The following is an 18,803-nucleotide window of genomic DNA, read 5'->3' on the forward strand; positions in this document are numbered from 1 at the left end:
CAGGGAGCAGAATTGCCTGGATACAGGATTTTTCCTTGCTTGCCAAAGAAATAGAGCCCACTGAGAATTCAAGTTCATTTCCTCTGTGAAATGCTTGGCCTGTTGCAAAGAAGTCAGTAGGACTCCTAGACCAGCTTACTCACTTCTGGAATTCCTCTTGCAGGCAGAAACATGTTCCTAGGGCTCATCTCTCTCCAGAGAGATGCCCCAAGTGTTTCCTCCCTCAGGGAGCAGCTAAATCTCTGCAAGATGAAAATCCCCTGCTGCAGGATTATGTTTTGGGTGAATGGTGCCATTCTGTTGTCCCTTGTGAGGGAGTTCTCTGGAATAACCTGTAACTGAGAGCTGTGTAAACATGAAACAGATCAAGTGTTCAGAGAGCTAACTCAGGGCATTAGGGACAGGAACAGTTTTGGGAGGGGAAAACCTCCCCTTTGGTTTTAACTTGTTGATCCCCTTGTTTTTCCATTAACTGAATTCAGTGATTTGGGCCAAGAAATGGATCTTTTTTAGACAGAATGTTCAAGGCCCTCCAGGTGAGGAGCCAGTGTTGTGCAGCCAAGTCATCTTTCATTCCTAAACTGCAGCTGTGCCTTGCTGCATTGCTAGAGAGGACAGGTTCAAGGACATCTCAATTTTGCAGTGGGTTTTAGGGAGCTTTTCAGGAGAGTCAAAACAACAACTGTGTGGAATAATCTAAGAATAGGACTTCTACACTCAGTAGTGGTTTGAAAAGAAAATATTAAGACTTATTAGTAGAGAGGGAAACAGCCTTGTTATGCTGCAGTGTGAATTCACAGTCTGCATCTTAAATGCACAGAGATCACAGAAAGACCTGAATATTTGATACAGGCTCTCTGTCATAAAAGCTGTAGCACAACCGAAAAAAAAGGTGACAAGAACAGTTACCATCCAAAACTGGTGTGTGGACTGGCATTTTTGTCAGGGAAAAATCAAATAGCTCATGTTTCTATTCAGGGAGTAGAAAAATGAAGGGGTTGCAAAGTCCATGCACAGTGTCACATTAGGTGTTTGCTCAGCCTCCAGAGCAGGGGTGTCAGGGGTGGCCCAGGCAGAGATCAGGAGCAGCAAGGGAGGCTCTGGTGTGGCAAGCAGGGTGTGGGGGACAGCTGAGCTGCCTCTGAGTGTCCTGGTAATGAGCTGCCAGCCCCTGGGTGAGGTCTTGGCTCAGCCCTCCCTGCAGTAACTGGCTGAGCATGGCTTCAGGGCTGGAGATGGGGAGGGCAGCAAGGAGCCTGGGGTGCAGCAAGGAGCCTGGGGTGCTCCCTTGGGGTGCAGCAAGGAGCCTGGGGTGCAGCAAGGAGCCTGGGGTGCTCCCTTGGGGTGCAGCAAGGAGCCTGGGGTGCTCCCTTGGGGTGCAGCAAAGAGCCTGGGGTGCTCCCTTGGGGTGCAGCAAGGTGCCTGGGGTGCTCCCTTGGGGTGCAGCAAGGAGCCTGGGGTGCAGCAAGGAGCCTGGGGTGCAGCAAGGTGCCTGGGGTGCAGCAAGGTGCCTGGGGTGCTCCCTTGGGGTGCAGCAAGGAGCCTGGGGTGCTCCTTTAGGGTGCAGCAAGGTGCATGGGGTGCTCCTTTAGGGTGCAGCAAGGAGCCTGGGGTGCTCCTTTAGAGTGCAGCAAGGAGCCTGGGGTGCTCCCTTGGGATGCAACAAGGAGCCTGGGGTGCAGCAAGGAGCCTGGGGTGCTCCTTTAGAGTGCAGCAAGGAGCCTGGGGTGCTCCCTTGGGGTGCAGCAAGGAGCCTGGGGTGCTCCCTTGGGGTGCAGCAAGGAGCCTGGGGTGCTCCCTTGGGGTGCAGCAAAGAGCCTGGGGTGCTCCCTTGGGTACCTTTGGGAGATGCTGGGGCTGGCCTTCCTCCACCAATGTCATTTTTCCCAGCTGGTGCCCCTGGCTGGGGTCAGTGCCCCTTGCAGAGGAGCAGGTCAGTGGTGGCTCAGCATGAAACCATCTCAGCCCACCCACCCTGGGCCCTGCTGGAGGGACAGACGGACACATCCAGCTCTGCCCAGTGCCTGTGCCTGCTGCTCTGCAGGAGCTTCCCAGAGTCCAGCTTGGGATCCTGCTTGAATATTGGGAAAAGTCCCCTCCTTGAATAACGTCTCCATCATTGTGGCTACTGGTGTCCTGCAGCAGCACCAGGACTGCTGGTGCCTTTTGAAGCCCCAGTCTTGTTCTCTACCTGCTTTCCATGTGAATATGTATGGATTTTAAAAGAATAAGTTGAAAAATAATGATGAAAAATACTAAGTTTCTCAGATGAACTTTAAATAGGCTTCAGTTTGACCACTTTGTTTTTGTATGACACTGATAGTAGCATCTTTTTCTTCTCTCACAGCCCCACTGGCACAGCTAAATCACCAAAGGGAAGAAACAGTTCTTTGTTGTCCTGTGTGGCAGGGGGCTGTGTTTTATGTAATTCTTGGCTGGGTGCTCCAGAGCCAACAAAGCTTTCCTGTGTGTAAATGGCATTGTGTGCACAGGCTGCTGGGGCCAGCAGGACAACAGAGACCCAGAGCCTCACAAAAGAAGAGGCACAAGTGGAGGTTAATTTCCAAAGGAGGAGAGAGCAGTGGGGAAATGGAAATGGTCAGAGGTTTGTCATGGGTCATGTCTCTGGGCATTTGGAGAAGCTGTGTCAGGAGGAAAACAGGGCCTGAGCAGTGTCTGGGTAATGTCCAGAAAGCTCTGCAGAGCTCTAGGCTGCTCTGTGTGGGAAGATGGCCCAGTCAGCCCCTGCCCTGCCACTGTGGGCAGAGCTGAGCCACTCCAGCAGTGCCCTCCTGGCTGGACTGGGGACACGTGTGTCACCTGGAGCTGGCCCTGCTGGAAACCCCCAGGCAAGGAGGGCTCTGTGTTGCAGGAGTGCCTGTCCTGCCATCTGCAGCATGTGCTCTGCAGTTCCCAAAAGTTCCTGAGTCATCTGTGCTGATGCAGACAGTGTCTCTTGGTGCTGGCCTTAAGAAATAAAGGGTAACTAAAGGGAACTTAACTTTTTTTCCCCATCCCAAAATTAATTAAAATACAGATTAATACACCCCTACTGGGCCACTCCAGTCATTGTGGGAGAGCAAACTGTAAATGGGACATTTCAGTCTCATGACCAGTGACAGGACTCGAGGAAACAGCATGAAGCTGAGTCAGGGGAGGTTTAGGCTGATATCAGGAAAAGGTTTTTCACCCAGAGAGATGCTGAGCACAGGAACAGGGAAGTGGTCACAGCACCAAACCTGTCTGAGCTCAAGAAGCATTTGAGCAGCACTCAGGGGCAGGGTGGGATTGTTGGGGTGTCCTGTGCAGGACTAGGAGTTGTACTCATGCATACTCAAACTCAGCATCTTCTGTGATTCCTCTGCCTGGGTTACTTTTTTGTTTGGTTGTTTTTTCTTTCAGGAAACAGTCCTTTAGCATTTCCTGTGCTGTTCCTTCCATCTCTAGATCAGAGTGTGGGGATGCTGATGTCCACCAAAGTGCTGTGTCTGGAGTTTGAACTGCTCCAATTGCAATAGTTCTTAAGGCAGGAAAAATAACCTGCCTTACACAGTTAAAGAGGAAAATACCCTAAGAAATCCAGTGTGGATGAAGTTATGTTGGCTGCATGTGTGCTGCTTCTTTAAAAGACTATTTTATTTCAAATTACACTGTATCAAGTGACATTTGTTCCAAAGTAAATTCTATAAAAAGCCTTTTTTGTCAGATTATGGAGGGAAATCATCATTCACCTTATGTTAGAATATAAAATCAAATTCCAGTCCAGAGCTCTTGAGTACTGGTGTCATGTTCTGTATGTGTAAGTGTTGATGGTAATTTGTTGTGGCGTGGTGGAAGGAGCTGTATGGCTGCAATCTGGGTCTGGCATACATTAGCCTGAGATGCAGCATTATTTGTTTGGAGTTTTGGTGAGGGGTAATCTGGGTATAAATGGAAAAGGAGTTGCATTGAAAAAACACCTGCTAATATTTGGAATTGTGTTCAAATCTCCTAGAGATGTGAATACTGCTGTCATGGAGCTGCTGATCATGGCCTATGCACTGAAGACTTCCTGTGCCAGGAACATCATTGGGGTCATCCCCTACTTCCCCTACAGCAAACAGAGCAAAATGAGGAAGAGGGGCTCCATAGTCTGCAAGCTGCTGGCTTCAATGCTTGCCAAGGCAGGTGAGTGTCCCAGGGAGCAGCAGCACAGCAGGCTTGGTGCTGCTGGGCATTCCAGAGCTCATCTGTCCTTCCATTCTCCTGTTTGATGTGGGGATGTGTTGCTGAGATCTTGAGCCACATTAAGGGAATTAATTTTCTTCAGCTTTCTTGTGTTTCTTTGTAACTTGCACCTGGGGAAGTGGCCTAGAAATGTTACAGTGAAATACAGTGTCAGCCCAGGGCTGTGGCATCACATGCCTGTTTCTCATTATGTCTGTGGAACTTTCTGTGTTAATCTGTTCATGATTATTTTATGACATGGCATAATAGTCTGAGTAATAGCTAAAACAGTCTGGAAAATGGAGGTGTTGAAGGAACTCCAGCCACGTGGGAATATTTTTCAATAAATTATTGTCTTTTTTCCCCCCTTAGGTTTAACACACATTATCACTATGGACCTTCATCAAAAGGAAATCCAAGGCTTCTTCAGCTTTCCAGTAGACAACCTGAGAGCATCCCCTTTCCTGCTTCAGTATATACAGGAAGAAGTGAGGTTACTCTAGTTCTGTGTATATCAACTTGTCTGAACTCATTTTCATGTGATGGCAGCACAGGGCCTCTGCTTAAGTAGAGGAGCTGGTGTCAGTCTAGGTCAATCCTTCTGTTAATGAATTCTTTCTCAGGGGGTACCTATTGCATGTGGAAAGATGTTACACTTCTCTGACTGGATAGAAACTGAACTGCAGCACAAGCAGGAGAGGAGCTTGCTCTCTGTGGAGTTAGTGCCATTTGAGAGATGCTACTTGTGCCTCTGCCTCTAATCACCTCTGAAATCCTGTTAAACTGCTCCCCTTCTCCCTTTGTGCTGTGCTGGATTTCTGCCTGCTCTGAATTATTGATAGACTTTGTCTTGGGCTGAGTGTAGGAGTGCTGAGCACAGCAGGGCTGGGAGCAGGGCACAGAGGTTTTGTTCTCCATGTGCAAAAGATGATGATTTATTCCCACATGGTGAGAGCAAGGCTTCCCCATATGGGGAGGGTTAAACATAGTGAACAGTCCCACCTTTGCAGAACACACAAATTGGAAGCAAGTGCAGTTGCCTCTCTAGTTTCTTGTCACAGAGTGAAGATTTGGTTCTGGGGAGGAGGATGGGTGAAATTATTCAGCCATGTATGAAACCAGTTACTCCCTAGGAAGAAGATTTTTTTAAATTAATTAACTTTTTATCACATCCAGATTCCAGATTACAGAAACGCAGTTATTGTAGCCAAATCTCCTGGTGCTGCTAAAAGGTAAATGAATGCTTTGCTAGCTGGTTAAAAGTTACTTGGAAAATACCTGAGCTGGTGGAAGATATACCAGGGAAAGTATGGGAGGGTGGGAGATGGATTGAGAATCTGGTCATAATTCTTTTGTGGCTGGAAGTGGGATGGATGTGGTGCAGATAGACAGCTGAACTTTGTATTCCCACCCCTATGGGCATAAACTCTGAAATGGTTCACGTTGCTGCTGGAGTTTGAGCAGTGCCTGAGCATCTCAGAAAGCATTTCCAATGTGGAGGAACACAGGAGAGCCTGTGGTGGAGCCAAGGGGTAGAGTGGGCTTTGGGATATTAATGAGAAATTAAGAGTCACATCCAGTGAGGTTTCTTGCAGAGAAACAGCCACAGAGGTGCAGCCTCTGCTTGCTGTAGTGGCAGAGAACTTGCTGTGGTGGGCTGTGAAGCTGCCTCAGCCCAGCAGGCCCATGAGGGGCTGGTTTTGTCTTGCAGGGCTCAGTCCTACGCCGAGAGGCTGCGCCTGGGGCTGGCTGTGATCCATGGGGAGGCTCAGTGCACGGAGCAGGACATGGATGACGGGCGGCACTCCCCTCCCATGCTCAAAAATGCAACTGTGCATCCTGGCCTGGAGCTGCCATGTAAGATCAAGCTTCTCTGCTTACCTTTTGGGGGAAAAAAAAGGAAAGTTTGGTGGGAAATTTCTGTTGGTTTATCTGTGTGGGTGTAACCAGCCTAAAGGCAGTTAGACCAGTGGGATTTTTTTCATAGAAAGGTTGATATCAGTGAGTTGTGGGAGAAGTCATAGGGGAAGGTTTTTATTTAATTCCTTCTGGCCATGCAGAGCATCAGTATTTTCTCCATGGCTGTGCCTGCTCCATAGTGTTAGACTGACAAACCTCTGATAAAGGTGGTGCTTTTACAGTGTTCAGCAACAGAATTCATTGAGCTGATGAAACATGGGGGATGTAAAAGTGTAAGTAACGAGATAACGACCACTGAGACAGGCTGTTGGCTCCATTGGGGAGGGGAGGGCTGGTCTTTGTCTTCCCTTCTCTGCAGCCATTGTTACTGCTGGAAATCTTCTTCACCTTGGCAGCCAGATGATCATATTCCAAAGTCTGTTTTGACAAGGTTTTGAGCTTTATGTGGCTGGGGTGAATAGGTTCTCCAAGAGCATTGTTGACCTGCTTCTGGAGCTCTTGCCATTGATTTGGGAGCTGAGAGCAAAAGAAAAAGAGGAATCTTGTGTTCTGGGAAATGCCATCCTCAGGATTGCTTGTATTCCTGCAGCAGTCAAATAACAACACTACAATCAAAATCCAGCTCCCTTTTGGGAGGATTTCAGCTTTCTAGGCAGGTGGTGGCAGGACAGGAATTGGGAGCAGGAAGGTGGCTGAGAAGTGCCCGTGGGAAAGGCTGTGTGCTGCTGTGTGTGGCAACACCAGCAGTGGTTTGGGCTACTGATAATCATCTAATCTTTGGAAATTTAGGGAGAACATCCAACCAGTCAGTGGGCAGCTTGTGGAGGGGAGGCAAGTAGGACTGCAGGCATTTTACATCACTCCAGCTGTGTCTCACTGCAATACAATCAGTTAAACAGTGCTTTTGATGCTGGTGAAACTCCTCTTGGGCCTTGAGGGGCAGGTGGGGCTTGGCAATGAAGTTTGGGGCTTTATTGTTCTGCTTCTGACAAGGGGATTTTTTTCATGCCTGTCCAAGAAAGCAGGAATTTGCATGGTTATTCTTCACTTTCTCCCTCCTCTCCTATTCTGGAGGATGCTGTCCTCCAGAATATCAGTAGCTGACATTTGTCTGCTATGGAGGCATTGATGTGATTGTAATTTTATTTCCAGCCATGTCACTTCAGAGAAGCTCAGCTGTGGAAGGTTGTGCTGCTGGAGAACCCTGTAAATGGTTGTTGATACAGAAATGTGCCCTTGTCCAGTTTAATTATGAATCCAATGGAAAATTGTTTTCAGTCCTCAGCTATCCAAACACAGACTAATTTGCTGTGTATCACCACTTTCTTATTTTATCTCCTGCTGCACAGACTCAGCACTTGACCAATGACCTTACATCCCAGCATGCCTAAGGCACAGTGTAAAACAGTTGAGCTGTGGCTTGGCAGCTCTGTCATGGGGTGGATTGTGAGGCAGACTTGTCCCAAACTCTCAGTACAAGTTTCTTTTCTCTGCAGTTTTCTAACGTGAGAGATGCCTGATTTTGAGTGAGCTGGGTTCTGGAGGTGCAGAATTGAGTTTATCCCTATCTAAAAGCAGTCTGTGCATTCTGGTTGTGTCACAGTCTCTGCCAGGCAGAGGTGAAAGTGCAGCTGGGATGGCAATGCTGTGAGTGTCTGTGCTGACCCTCTCTGCTGTGCCTCATTTCTTGTCCAATTCAGTCATTTGAAAAGTATCTTCCCACCTCAAATGTCACATGATTCCAAACCCTCATTCAGCTCTCCCTTCCTGGTGCTGAAAGCTTTGAGGGCAGAGTGTAGCAGGGTTCAGCTGTGTGGTTGGTTGTGAAAGGTCAGACATGTGCTGCTGCTCAGAACTGGATATTCCTTACACCAAAACTGTCCCCAAACCCTCCAATTGTCAAAACAAAAGTGATCTGTGAGTCTGCCTGGCTTAGCAACTAAACCTGGGCCTGGCAGGAAGGAGCTTGGGGATGTTCCTAGGGAGTGACTGAGACTTCTTGTGGAGCATCCCACCCTGGGCTACAACCAGATCAGTGTGGAGCATCCCAGACTTGGCAACTGGAGCTCCAGACAGTTGTGTTAGAGGCAGGAGAGAGGTGAAACCTGTGTTGGGGAGCAGCCCCAGAGCCCCACAGCCTTGTGCTCTGTGCCATTCTCCATGGGCTTCCTGCTGAACTGGCTGGGCTCCTGTGTCCTGGCATGCACCTTCTCCCCCTGTTCTAGCAGGGATCATGTGCCTCTAATTAATGAGTGCTAGGCAGTGTAATGGCTTAGTTATTGTCCTCTGAGTGTGGCCTGATGTGATATTCTGATTCGTAGGGAGCCACAACAGAAAAATGCCAGAGGTGCTTCTAATTGCACTTAAAATGCTTCACTAGAACAGCAGCAAGAGCCCCCAGCAGTGCAGCCCCTGAAATCAGAGCCTTGGAGACAGGATGGCACTCCAAGGTTATTCCCTTTGATTGTGTGCTTTTGTGTCTCTGGGCTTGCAGCTGGCTCAGGGCTGTGCCTTAACAAATGCACAGGGACTCTTTGCCTGTTTCCTGGAGAAAAAGAGTGGAGCACCATCTGTTAAATCATTTCAGTGGCTTTGGAATTCAGTGCTTTGTACAGAGAGCTAATGGTCTGCTTGAATCCCAGAGCCCAGCAAACTGCCACAAAGGGAGTTTGGGGGAGAAACTGCACTGACCATGGCTCTGTTCCTACTTCCCTGCCCCCATCTTGCCTGTGTTTAGGCTGGGCACAGAGGTGTTTTCTGTCCTTCCAAGGTTATCTCTACACAAAACAGTTCATTCTTGAGCAGCCTTTTGCTCCCAGGCTCTGTTGTAAATGCAGCATTATATTTCTTGGTGATTGTCACTTTAATTTGCACTGTCAGCTCCAAACAGAATTTATTTTAGTATTTCTTAACCTGTTTTTGACCACTTAATTAAAGCAACATGTTTACACACCTGGGAATGTTCTTTCTTAGTGCCAGTGATCCTGCCTTTAACATGTGGTACTTTGGTGTATGTTATGCACATCTGAATGAAAGTGTTCTTTGATATTCTTGTTTTATAAAGAAATGGTGGTTGGTCTAGTTTTTTCTCTTTTATTTTTCCCCCTCAGAAGCTACAGATACCACAAGCATCTTTTCTTACTCTCCAGAAAAAGTCAGCAACTCTTTAAACCAAACTTGTACATGATCCAAGGGGTTACACCATGCAAAAGTACCAGCATGGCTTATTTCTGTTCTCTTCTGTCTGCAAACATAGAGGGTTTGTGTCTGGGAGGAAAATATTCTTTTATTATTTGAATCATTTTTCAAGGCACCTCCTCGTAGCAGTTCTGACTTGCACATCTTGATATGTTCAAAGATTCTGAAGAAGAAGCTGGCTGCACTAACCCTTGTGTAGACTCTCATCACCTTGGAGCAGTTGAGATTTGATGTGGTTGTGGGTAGATCCTTGGCTTGCAATTTTTTTTTCTTTTTTTTGCAGAGAAAATTGAACAAGGAAAAGGGAGAACATCTCTTTAAGATCCGGGTAGGTCGACACGTTGCCTACCATTCTTTAAAAATAAACCAAAATTGAAATACAGCTTTTAAAAAACAGACAGAGATGCAAAGCACTGCTAATGTTGCTGGTTGCCATGTTAGCCTTTAAGCATAGCAAAGAATGTGTCTGCTTCCTTCATGGAGTAGAAGGATACTGATTTGCTGAAACTCCATATCTCTGTGAGTAAAACAGTGCTGAATTTCAGCTCCCCAGGCCTGTTCAACATTTGTGTAGAAAAGTTTCCCCTGACCTGGCTGCTGTAAACAGAGATGGCACTCATCACTGGATACACACAGAGGCTGGGATGGCAGCCAGGTGAATCCTTTTGATACTTCACAGCTCCCACCAGGAGCTCTATTACTGTCCAGACTAGATAGTAAACTCATAACTAATCTGAGCAGGTCAGTAGTGCCTGTAACTGGAATTTATGATCTGCTTCTCGCTGGTGGTGCTTAATCTTCATTTATTATAAATAATCTTCCATCTCATAAGAATATTTTTCCTTCAGGATTTAGACAAGACTTTGCATTTGGTAGGAGACTCAGAAATAACCATGCAAGGGAGGCTGAGGAATCTGTGCCATGAAGAGCTGTTGATTAACTCTTCAGTCCAAGGTAGCTGTGACTTTAACTGCAAAACCTGGCAATGAGTGATGGGGACTTCAGGCAAAACAGACTTACTGGACACCTTTTGTACAGTTTTGGTAGGTTTATGGAAAACCAGCCTGTGGAGTAGGTCATGGATGTGAAGGACAGCTCTACACAAGAATCTTCAAAGTTGTGGTGCTTATAATTGCTTTTATTATATGCCTCAGTGTGAGTCATTCACCCAGCTGTGCTTGCACTCTAAGCATTCCCAGGCACTGATGAGATATGGGAATGGTACTGGATCATCCTGCTGTGCAGGATGGGGAGTTTGATGTAAGGCTTTTTTGGTGAGGAGAGCAGAGATCAATATTTAGACAGGCTTTTTGCTGGGCAATGGCTTGTGTTCTCCTGCTGCTCAGGTATTACATTGAAGTGGATTACCCTAAAAGAGAAAAATCTTGCTTTGTCTGAACTCCTTGAGGCACTTGAGAAGCCTCTGTGGCCAGAATCCTGGCAAGACCTGAGCTTACAAAAGGAGGGGCACCAAGTGCCTTGGTAGGACACTTTGCACTCACTGTGGAGAGCATAAAATAGGGCTGTGGGGTGTGGAGGTGGGCCAGGTAAGTGTTACAAAATTCTGGAGGTGCCTCTTGGCTTCAGTGGTTAGATCAGCCCAGATTGTCACCTACTGACACACAAGTGCCCACTGCAGTGTCCTGTCCATGCTGGAGGTTTTTGTACCAGCACCCCATGGCAAGTGAGAGGTTTGGCAGATGGACAGCAAGGCCCTGGCCTGTGCTGGAGGTTGGTTGCTGTTTGGTGTAAGTCTGAAGGCTGTGTTACATCTGGACACTCTCAGTGCATCTCAGTTCAGATCTCTGGTATTTTCATGATGCTGCTGGAATTTTAGCAGGGTGTGGTTTTGCATGGACCCTGTCAGTGCAATAGTGTCAGGAGGGAATGGAACCTTATTTCCCAGTACATCTCTTCACTGTGTGCCAGGTAGCACAGCTTGTCAGTGTCTGCTTTGATCCAATTGCTGGTTGCACTGAGCTTATTGAACTGAGTTTCAACTGGATTTTGTCCTACTCTTTCCATTAATCCACTTAAAAAATAATCAGCAAAATTGCTTCTGCAAACTTCCTTAAGCTTTCTTTGCCTGAGCAGGTGGTATTAAGGTTCTTACACCCTCTCAAAGACCCCTCTGTGTTTGGTGATGTGAGAAAGCAAATGAGCTGCAGTGCAAGTCTCTGGTCCTACAGATGATTTACTGAGTCCAAGAGGTGAAAAGTTGCACCTTGTAAAGCACCTGCCCTTTGAGAGGTGCTGCTTGGAAAAGCCCATTTGTTGTTCCCAATCCCTTTTTCAAGTCCTGTGCTGGAGCACAGAGGAGGTCACTGATATTGCCCATAAACCAGGTGCTGCTTTGTAACTCTCCTTGCACAGGGGTCTGTTAGAGAGTTGGAATTGCTTTCTGTTTCTGAGATCAGTACAAAATCCCCACAGAAACAGAATTTCCTCTTTATGCAGCGGTGCTGTTCATTTGAGGAGTAAAATGATGGTTAAATGAGAGTTTCTCACTTAGGTGGGTGTCAGGGTCATGTAAAGCACATCTGTGTCTGCATCAGTGTAAGGTGTTTAATGGTTCAGCCTCTTGTCTGGTGGAACTGGGGGGGTTTGACTCAAGCCTGAGTCACCTGGACTCTTTTTTTCCCTTCTTCTTTAGTGATGATGGCCAAGGAGAAACCGCCAATAACTGTGGTTGGAGACGTTGGAGGAAGGATTGCCATCATTGTGGTATGAGTGTGAGGGGAACAGGTGGGGGGTGGCTTCCTCACAGCATCTTTGCTTCAGCTGTTCCATCCCTGAGGGTCAGAGGGATGCCTGGTATAGGAGTGGGAACATGGTTTTTAGACACTCTTCTCTCCAGTAGTGCTGGTAGCTTTGGTTGTTTCAACTTTCTCTTGAAAACCATTTGCACTTCAGCTCTTTAAGCCCTAAAATGTCCTTGCTGCCTTGATTCTAAGTGTCAGATGTCTGCAAGTAATGAATAAATCCAGGGAACACAGAGAAAACTCCTGAAGTGCTAAAAAACCCCAAACAAAAAACTTGCCAAGCCTCTCTTACTTGCTATGCCATGCTGCAGTGTAAGTAATCAACATGCAGCTCCTGCCCCATGGAAAAATACTCCTTGCTGATGATAAACTGTGAGTGCATGTGCAAGGACTGATTTGTTTCCAAGACACATTTGTTCTCCACACTAGCAAAAGGGTCATTAAACCAGGGAAATAGCATTCACAGATTAGTCATGCACGTGGCTGTCCTCAGCAGCAGCTGGAGTAGACAGGGATTCTATTTTTCATCTGTGTGCATGGCCAAAGCTGCAGTAGCCTGCAGATCCACTCCTGCCCTGCAGGCTTTGAAAACTGCTGGTTTTGATGTTATTTCTGTTTCTGCTCAGGATGACATCATTGATGACGTGGAAAGCTTTGTAGCTGCTGCAGAGATCCTGAAAGAGCGTGGAGCCTACAAGATTTTTGTGATGGCCACTCATGGGCTCCTGTCAGCAGATGCCCCTCGTCTCATAGAGGAATCCTCCATTGATGAGGTGAGTCTGCTCTCCAGGCTGCAGAGTGGGGGTGGCACCAACACTCACAAATTGATGTCCTTCCCAAGGCACATAGCTCATGTCTGGAATTACTCATTTAATCAGGTGCTTTCAGTTAGCTGGTTCTTCACTGGAACACACAAAAAAATAAAAGTCTGCATGATTAATACTTGCTCAGATCAGATCTGCTTCCTAGTGTATTTTCTCCCTAACAGAAATATTAGTCATCCCTGCCTGGACATTTCCCTCCCTGCAGCTGGGGCTGTGTGGCTGCCATCTCACTGTGAGCCCCTCTCCCGCAGCTGATCAGGGGCTGCTGGTACATGAGGAGGACAGGATTTCAAACTTAATAATAGATATTGTGATCTGAGTGGACCCATCAGCCTGTTGGAGAGTGCTGGTTATGCTGGTCCCCTCAACAGATTGTAAGAGGGGAGACCATTTATTTTAATCTTTTTTTCTAATATGCAAGGGTTTCTCTCCCTGAACTGTGGAACAGCAGTACACACCCCTCGGGGTGGCTGCTCAGGGAGGGTGAACATTCCTGCAGCACAATTTCCTTTCCTTTCTGGCCCTCCATAGGTGGTGGTGACCAACACTGTTCCTCACGAGGTGCAGAAGCTGCAGTGCCCCAAGATAAAGACTGTGGATATCAGTTTGATCCTCTCAGAGGCCATCAGGCGCATCCACAACGGCGAGTCCATGGCTTATCTCTTCCGCAACATCACCGTCGATGACTAGACCTGAGCCTGCCCCTGTCCTGGATTCCACAAGAGAAGGAAATCTGCATGGAAAGGCAATACCATAAAACATAGGCATAACACAGCTGTTTATTTTTGTAGGAGTGTCGAGGTTTTCAGGGTCTTGAGCCGTGAGATCTAATAGAAAAGAAATCAACCTGACCAGCACTTTACAAGTCAATAGAAGGGGCCACTGGCAGTGGGGGGAATTACACCTTAATTGAGAGAGATGGAGAAATGAGATGGTGTTGAATTTTTAAGTTCCTTTAATGATTTTTTTTTTTTAGTGTGTTTTCTCTTGCCCTGTAGGGGCAGAAAGAAAAGCTAAACAGAAGTAGCTGTCAGCTTGTGAGAAGGGAACAGGGACTGCTCATTGCTGTGTGGGCAGCAAGAGCAGCCTTTGGGGTTGTTTCTGCCTGTGTCTCACCCCAGAGCACAGAAGGGAATGTTCAGGCTGTGCTGCTGGCAGAGCTGAGCCAACAGCAGCTCTGTGCCAGCTCAGTGGCCTCTCCTCTCCTGCACAGCAGAGCAGGGACTTTCATCAAAACTCAGTTAGCGGAACATCCCAAAGGACAGCTTAGGGCAACCCATTGGCAGGGCTGCTCCCATCCCTGGGTCAGGGAGCTGGGAACAGGCTCATGTGTGTGTCCCAGCAGAGCAGGGAATGCTAGATAATGTGTTGGCCTTTTCATTTGGCGAGCTTTGGATCATTATTGCTCTTCAGTGATGATTCACATGAGGGTCTTGCTCCTCTCTGGGACACTCGTCTGCACTGCAAAACCAGGCACGATTTTTGGAGTTGCCTGGGGCTGAGTTTGTGGCAGAGTCTTATGGGGAAGGGAAGTTGGAACAATATCTGCTTCTAATGCAGCTGTGCTTTCCAAAACACTAACACTGAACCTGCAATAAAAAGTGTAAGATTTTTCAGCTTTGGTGCTTCCTATGAATCCTGTGCCCTCTGAGGAGCTGCTGTGTTCAGGTGGGGCTGTTGCTGTAACAAGGCTCACTTGGCAGCTTGCAACTTCTTCCACAGGGAAGTAGGACTGGCTGATCACTCCTTTCTTGAGTGATACTAATTTTTGGGTGGAGGGGACACTTGAGGAAGCAGCACAAGATGCATGTCTCCAGGATAGTATAAGGATAAACTCCCAAACTGATTTTTCCCCTTGATGAGACAACCACACTCCAGAAAAAACCTACACCACTAGTCTGCTGATGTGAGGAACAAATAAAAGCTGCTGGAAGCAGTTGCTTCAACAGCACAGGAAATGTTTAGTTGTTCAATTTTGGTTATCTTTATTTCTATTCCACTCCAACATATAAAATGTGCCAAGGTGCAAGCAGTCACCAGGCAGGACAAACCTTGAATACCAGGCAAACAAATGGACCTTGGCATGGAGTGCTTGGACCACTTTCAGTATCCAGCATGGATTAAACCTCCATGCCAAATTCCATGAGGGATGTGCAGAACTGGATGAGGTATCAAAGCTGTTGATGGGCTTTCCTGCATTTTCAAAGTACCACAAACAAATCTCAGCTGTACTCTGTGACCACAGCCTGGCTCCTTGGCCTGGAGGGGTAATAATGCTGCACTGCAAGTATTGAACAGATCACCTGGAGCTGTGGAGTCCTTGGAGATGGCTGTGCCCCCTTTCTTCTGAGCCACTGCTGCACAATGTTCTTCATCCTGGAAGGCAGTGTTAAAAGTGGGAGCAGTATTGCTGTTCTCTCCCCTTCAAAGTGCTTGTCAGGCCTGCCAGGAGCAAGGTTGGGGCTCATTGAGGATTCTTGCCCCATTCAGGCTTGCTTTTGCTGGGCTGTATTTGGGTAGAACCCATGGAATCATAGCACCACTGAGCAGAGGGTTGTGCCTGTGTGCCCTGGGCCTTTGTCATGAGTGAATGTTTTATGGTTGCTTAAAGAATCACCAGCTGAGGTATCAGCAAAAGCAGGTTTAGTATAGAAGTGAAAGTTCCTCAAAGTTGTTTGCAAGGTTCACTCTACTATTTACTACATGGTAAAAGCAAACTAAAATCTAAAAGAAATCAATCTAAACCCAAAATCAATCCAAAAATCTACATTGAGACTGGGGAAGGGGGAAGGGCAAGGATGAAAAGGAAACACAGGCTGAGTCACAAGGTTCAGAATAGACCCCCTTGCAAAACTGAACCCCAGACTTGACCAACAGTTTTGGCCCAAAGGTTTAACAGCATTGAACTGCATAAGCTGTTAAGCAATAGCTTATGCTGAAGTTAAACAATTTAACAATTTCATATAGCATGTACTTTAAAATCTAAAATACTTAAGAATCTAGGAGAGCAATGTCCACAGTGTATTTGCTGTAGTGCATTCCCACTCACACACAGACCTGAAGGAGCCTGTACAAGGAACCTCTGAAGAATTCCCCTCGAGCTCCTGGAAATGCATCAGATATCTTTGCATCTTCTCAACAGGCAGAGTTGAGCCTCAAGGAATGGTCATAATTCCTCTCCATCTTGGGCACAATTCAGGTCAGCAGCTTTCTTTGAAAGCTCGATAACAAAAATGTTGTTCTGCTTGGGTTGTTGTTCAGGCAAGAAAAATAGTTTTCCAAGGCTGTTTGTTAAGAATCAGGAGTTTGTTAGACAGCACAAGTTCCTGGGAGCAGACAGTGTTTCTGATAAGATTGAGAGTTGCTCAGCCCAGGTGCTGTTCTCAAGGCCAAGGCCTAGCAAGCATTTCTGAGATCATAGTGCAGCTCAAGAGCTGGGGGAAGGCACCACCAGAATCCACCCTGTGACTAAAAACAACTTGTCTTGCTCCACAGAGTGGCCATGTGGTCACCTCTTGCCTCTGTGCCTATAAGCAGGGATTTATTATGTCCAACTTAAAAATTTATTATGTCCAACTGAGAAATTTTTGATCAGGTTAGCTAAATACTGTGGTTTTTGAGACTGTTGAATGTGAGAGAACAATATTATGTATGCAAGGACATCTGTGGGACAGTGCTACCTGTCCAGCTAATATAAACACTTCAGCATATAAAATACTACAGTACATTAAGCATAAAATGACAGAAATCAGCAAAATTATAACAGGATGCAGTGTTAGATCTGGAATTCCTGTTGCAGTGGGTGACCACCCAAACACAGTCCCACCAGTGATGTTCTCCATTTCTCATCACTTGATTTATCTATTCTGTATTTGATGAATAGTGGTGAGCTCTGTGTCCATTGCTTCAGACACCTTCCACCAGTGAACACAGCTCTTTGTGCTGCAGTAATGTTTCCATCAGTGCAAGCTTCATTCCAGTGGGGGTGAGCAGGAAATCTTGCTGGAATGTGTAGGTAGATTGTAGCAATCCATGGGTTGTGACAGAACTGAATAGTTGAGGTCACATCCTCTAATTTTGGAGAAAACTACAAACCCAAATATTTGAGTGATGGCTTATTTCTATAGTGGTGTGGTCTCTATGGAATCACCAATAGTTCTTACTCTTCCCAATGTATATAAGTACAGTTACAAGCAGGATTTCAGCAGGATGTATTTCAAAATGGCAAACATTTTGTTCAGTGCCAAGACAAATGTCTTGGGCATTAGCATTGGTGTTACTTTCACAAATAAATCCCTGTTGTTCCTGTACAACACACACATCAACAGTGACAGCTTGCCATTTGTTCCCATTTTGTTGGCCCGTGCTCTGTGTTGTGTTGGAAATAATTCCATGGTGATTTAACCCCAGTGCAGTGGTTGGGTAAATGGGGTTTACCAAAGCACTGTGTATTGTTAAAGCAAAAGCTGTGGCTTTACTGTTGGTAGGGTTGTGGTGGTGTTCACAGGGGTCCCAGGATGAGGGAAGACATGAGAATCTTGACTCCATTTCAGAAGGCTGATTTATTATTTTATGATATATATTATGTTAAAAGAAAATGATATGTTAAAACTATACTAAAGAATAGAAGAAAGGATTTCATCAGAAGGCTAGCAAGGAATAGAAAGGAATGATAATAAAATCTTGTGACTGACCAGAGAGTCCGAGACAGCTGACTGTGATTGGCCATTGATTAGAAACAACCACATGAGACCAATCAAAGATGCACCTGTTGCATTCCACAGCAGCAGATAATCATTGTTTACATTTAAATTCTGAGGCCTCTCAGCTTCTCAGGAGGAAAGATCCTAACGAAAGGATTTTTCATAAAAGATGTCTGTGACATAGGGTCAGAAGTGAAGTTAACTAGATGCCATGAAGGTTGAAATTCTCATTAAAATTTGTTTGCATTATCCTGATTACCTTTTACATTTCAGTGGTCAGGGTACCACCTTAGCTTTCCCTTACAGTTGCTGCTGCAGTGAATTGTCTCCAGCACTGAGCTCGGATGCAGCAGTTGGCAGGGAGGACATGCAGGCTCCAGAATGAGGAGGAGAGTGAAGAGGAAGGAGTCTGCTGGCTGTGCCCACCTTGCTCTATCTCCTGTCACCACCTCCCAGGTGGGATGGGATCTGCCTGCCCAGGAGAGCAGGGAACCACTGCAGGGAATTGTGAGAGGCCCCTGTGGTTCCCAGCCCCTCAGACATGGAGAAGATAAGGAAGAAAGTGGAAGCCATTGAAAGAGACATCACCAAGGCAGAAGCTCTTCCCAGCCCCTCTGGGTGCTCCCCCTGAGCCACCCCCTCCTTTGGGGTCTGCATCCCTCAGGCTTTTGGGGAGTTGCTGCCCCTTCTTGGCTGCTGAGGATGTGCTGAAGGCCAAGCCCTGCCCCAGTGCCCTGTGCCAGCCTGGCCAGGCCCTGCACTGCCCCTGGCTCTGTGCAGACCATGGTGGGGACAAGGGACCCAGGCCTAGGGACCCTGCCCTTGGGGTTCATCCTCCCCTCGGGCTCATCCTGCCCTGGGCTCATCCTGCCCTGGGGTTTATCCTGCCCTGGGCTCATCCTGCCCTTGGGGTTTATCCTGCCCTGGGGCTCACCCTGCCCTGGGCTCATCCTGCCCTTGGGCTCACCCTGCCCTGGGCTCACCCTGCCCTGGGGTTTATCCTGCCTTGGGGCTCACCCTGCCCTGGGGTTTATCCTGCTCTGGGGTTTATCCTGCCCTGGGGCTCACCCTGCCCTGGGGTTCACCCTGCCCTGGGGTTCACCCTGCCCTGGGGTTCACCCTGCTCTGGGGTTTATCCTGCCCTGGGGTTTATCCTGCTCTGGGGCTCACCCTGCCCTGGGGTTCACCCT

The 18,803-nt window shown here is 47.2% G+C and overlaps 1 protein-coding gene across 5 annotated transcripts in view; it reads left to right on the plus strand.

Moving 5' to 3' along the window:
* PRPSAP1 (phosphoribosyl pyrophosphate synthetase associated protein 1) overlaps window positions 1-17,620 on the plus strand; it is a 28,924-nt gene extending 11,304 nt beyond the window's left edge. For all 5 annotated transcript variants that reach the window (XM_054645254.2, XM_077188169.1, XM_054645258.2 and 2 more), the window contains 7 exons: window positions 3,995-4,167; window positions 4,579-4,694; window positions 5,383-5,438; window positions 5,918-6,063; window positions 11,978-12,048; window positions 12,713-12,859; window positions 13,442-17,620. In XM_054645254.2, the coding sequence (XP_054501229.1) occupies window positions 3,995-4,167; window positions 4,579-4,694; window positions 5,383-5,438; window positions 5,918-6,063; window positions 11,978-12,048; window positions 12,713-12,859; window positions 13,442-13,600 (868 nt within the window). In that variant the 3' untranslated portion in view covers window positions 13,601-17,620. The remainder of the gene's footprint in view (window positions 1-3,994; window positions 4,168-4,578; window positions 4,695-5,382; window positions 5,439-5,917; window positions 6,064-11,977; window positions 12,049-12,712; window positions 12,860-13,441) is intronic.
* Window positions 17,621-18,803: the final 1,183 nt, after the last annotated feature.

Source organism: Agelaius phoeniceus, chromosome 19 (genome assembly GCF_051311805.1).
Source record: "Agelaius phoeniceus isolate bAgePho1 chromosome 19, bAgePho1.hap1, whole genome shotgun sequence".
Classification (NCBI taxonomy): domain Eukaryota; kingdom Metazoa; phylum Chordata; class Aves; order Passeriformes; family Icteridae; genus Agelaius; species Agelaius phoeniceus.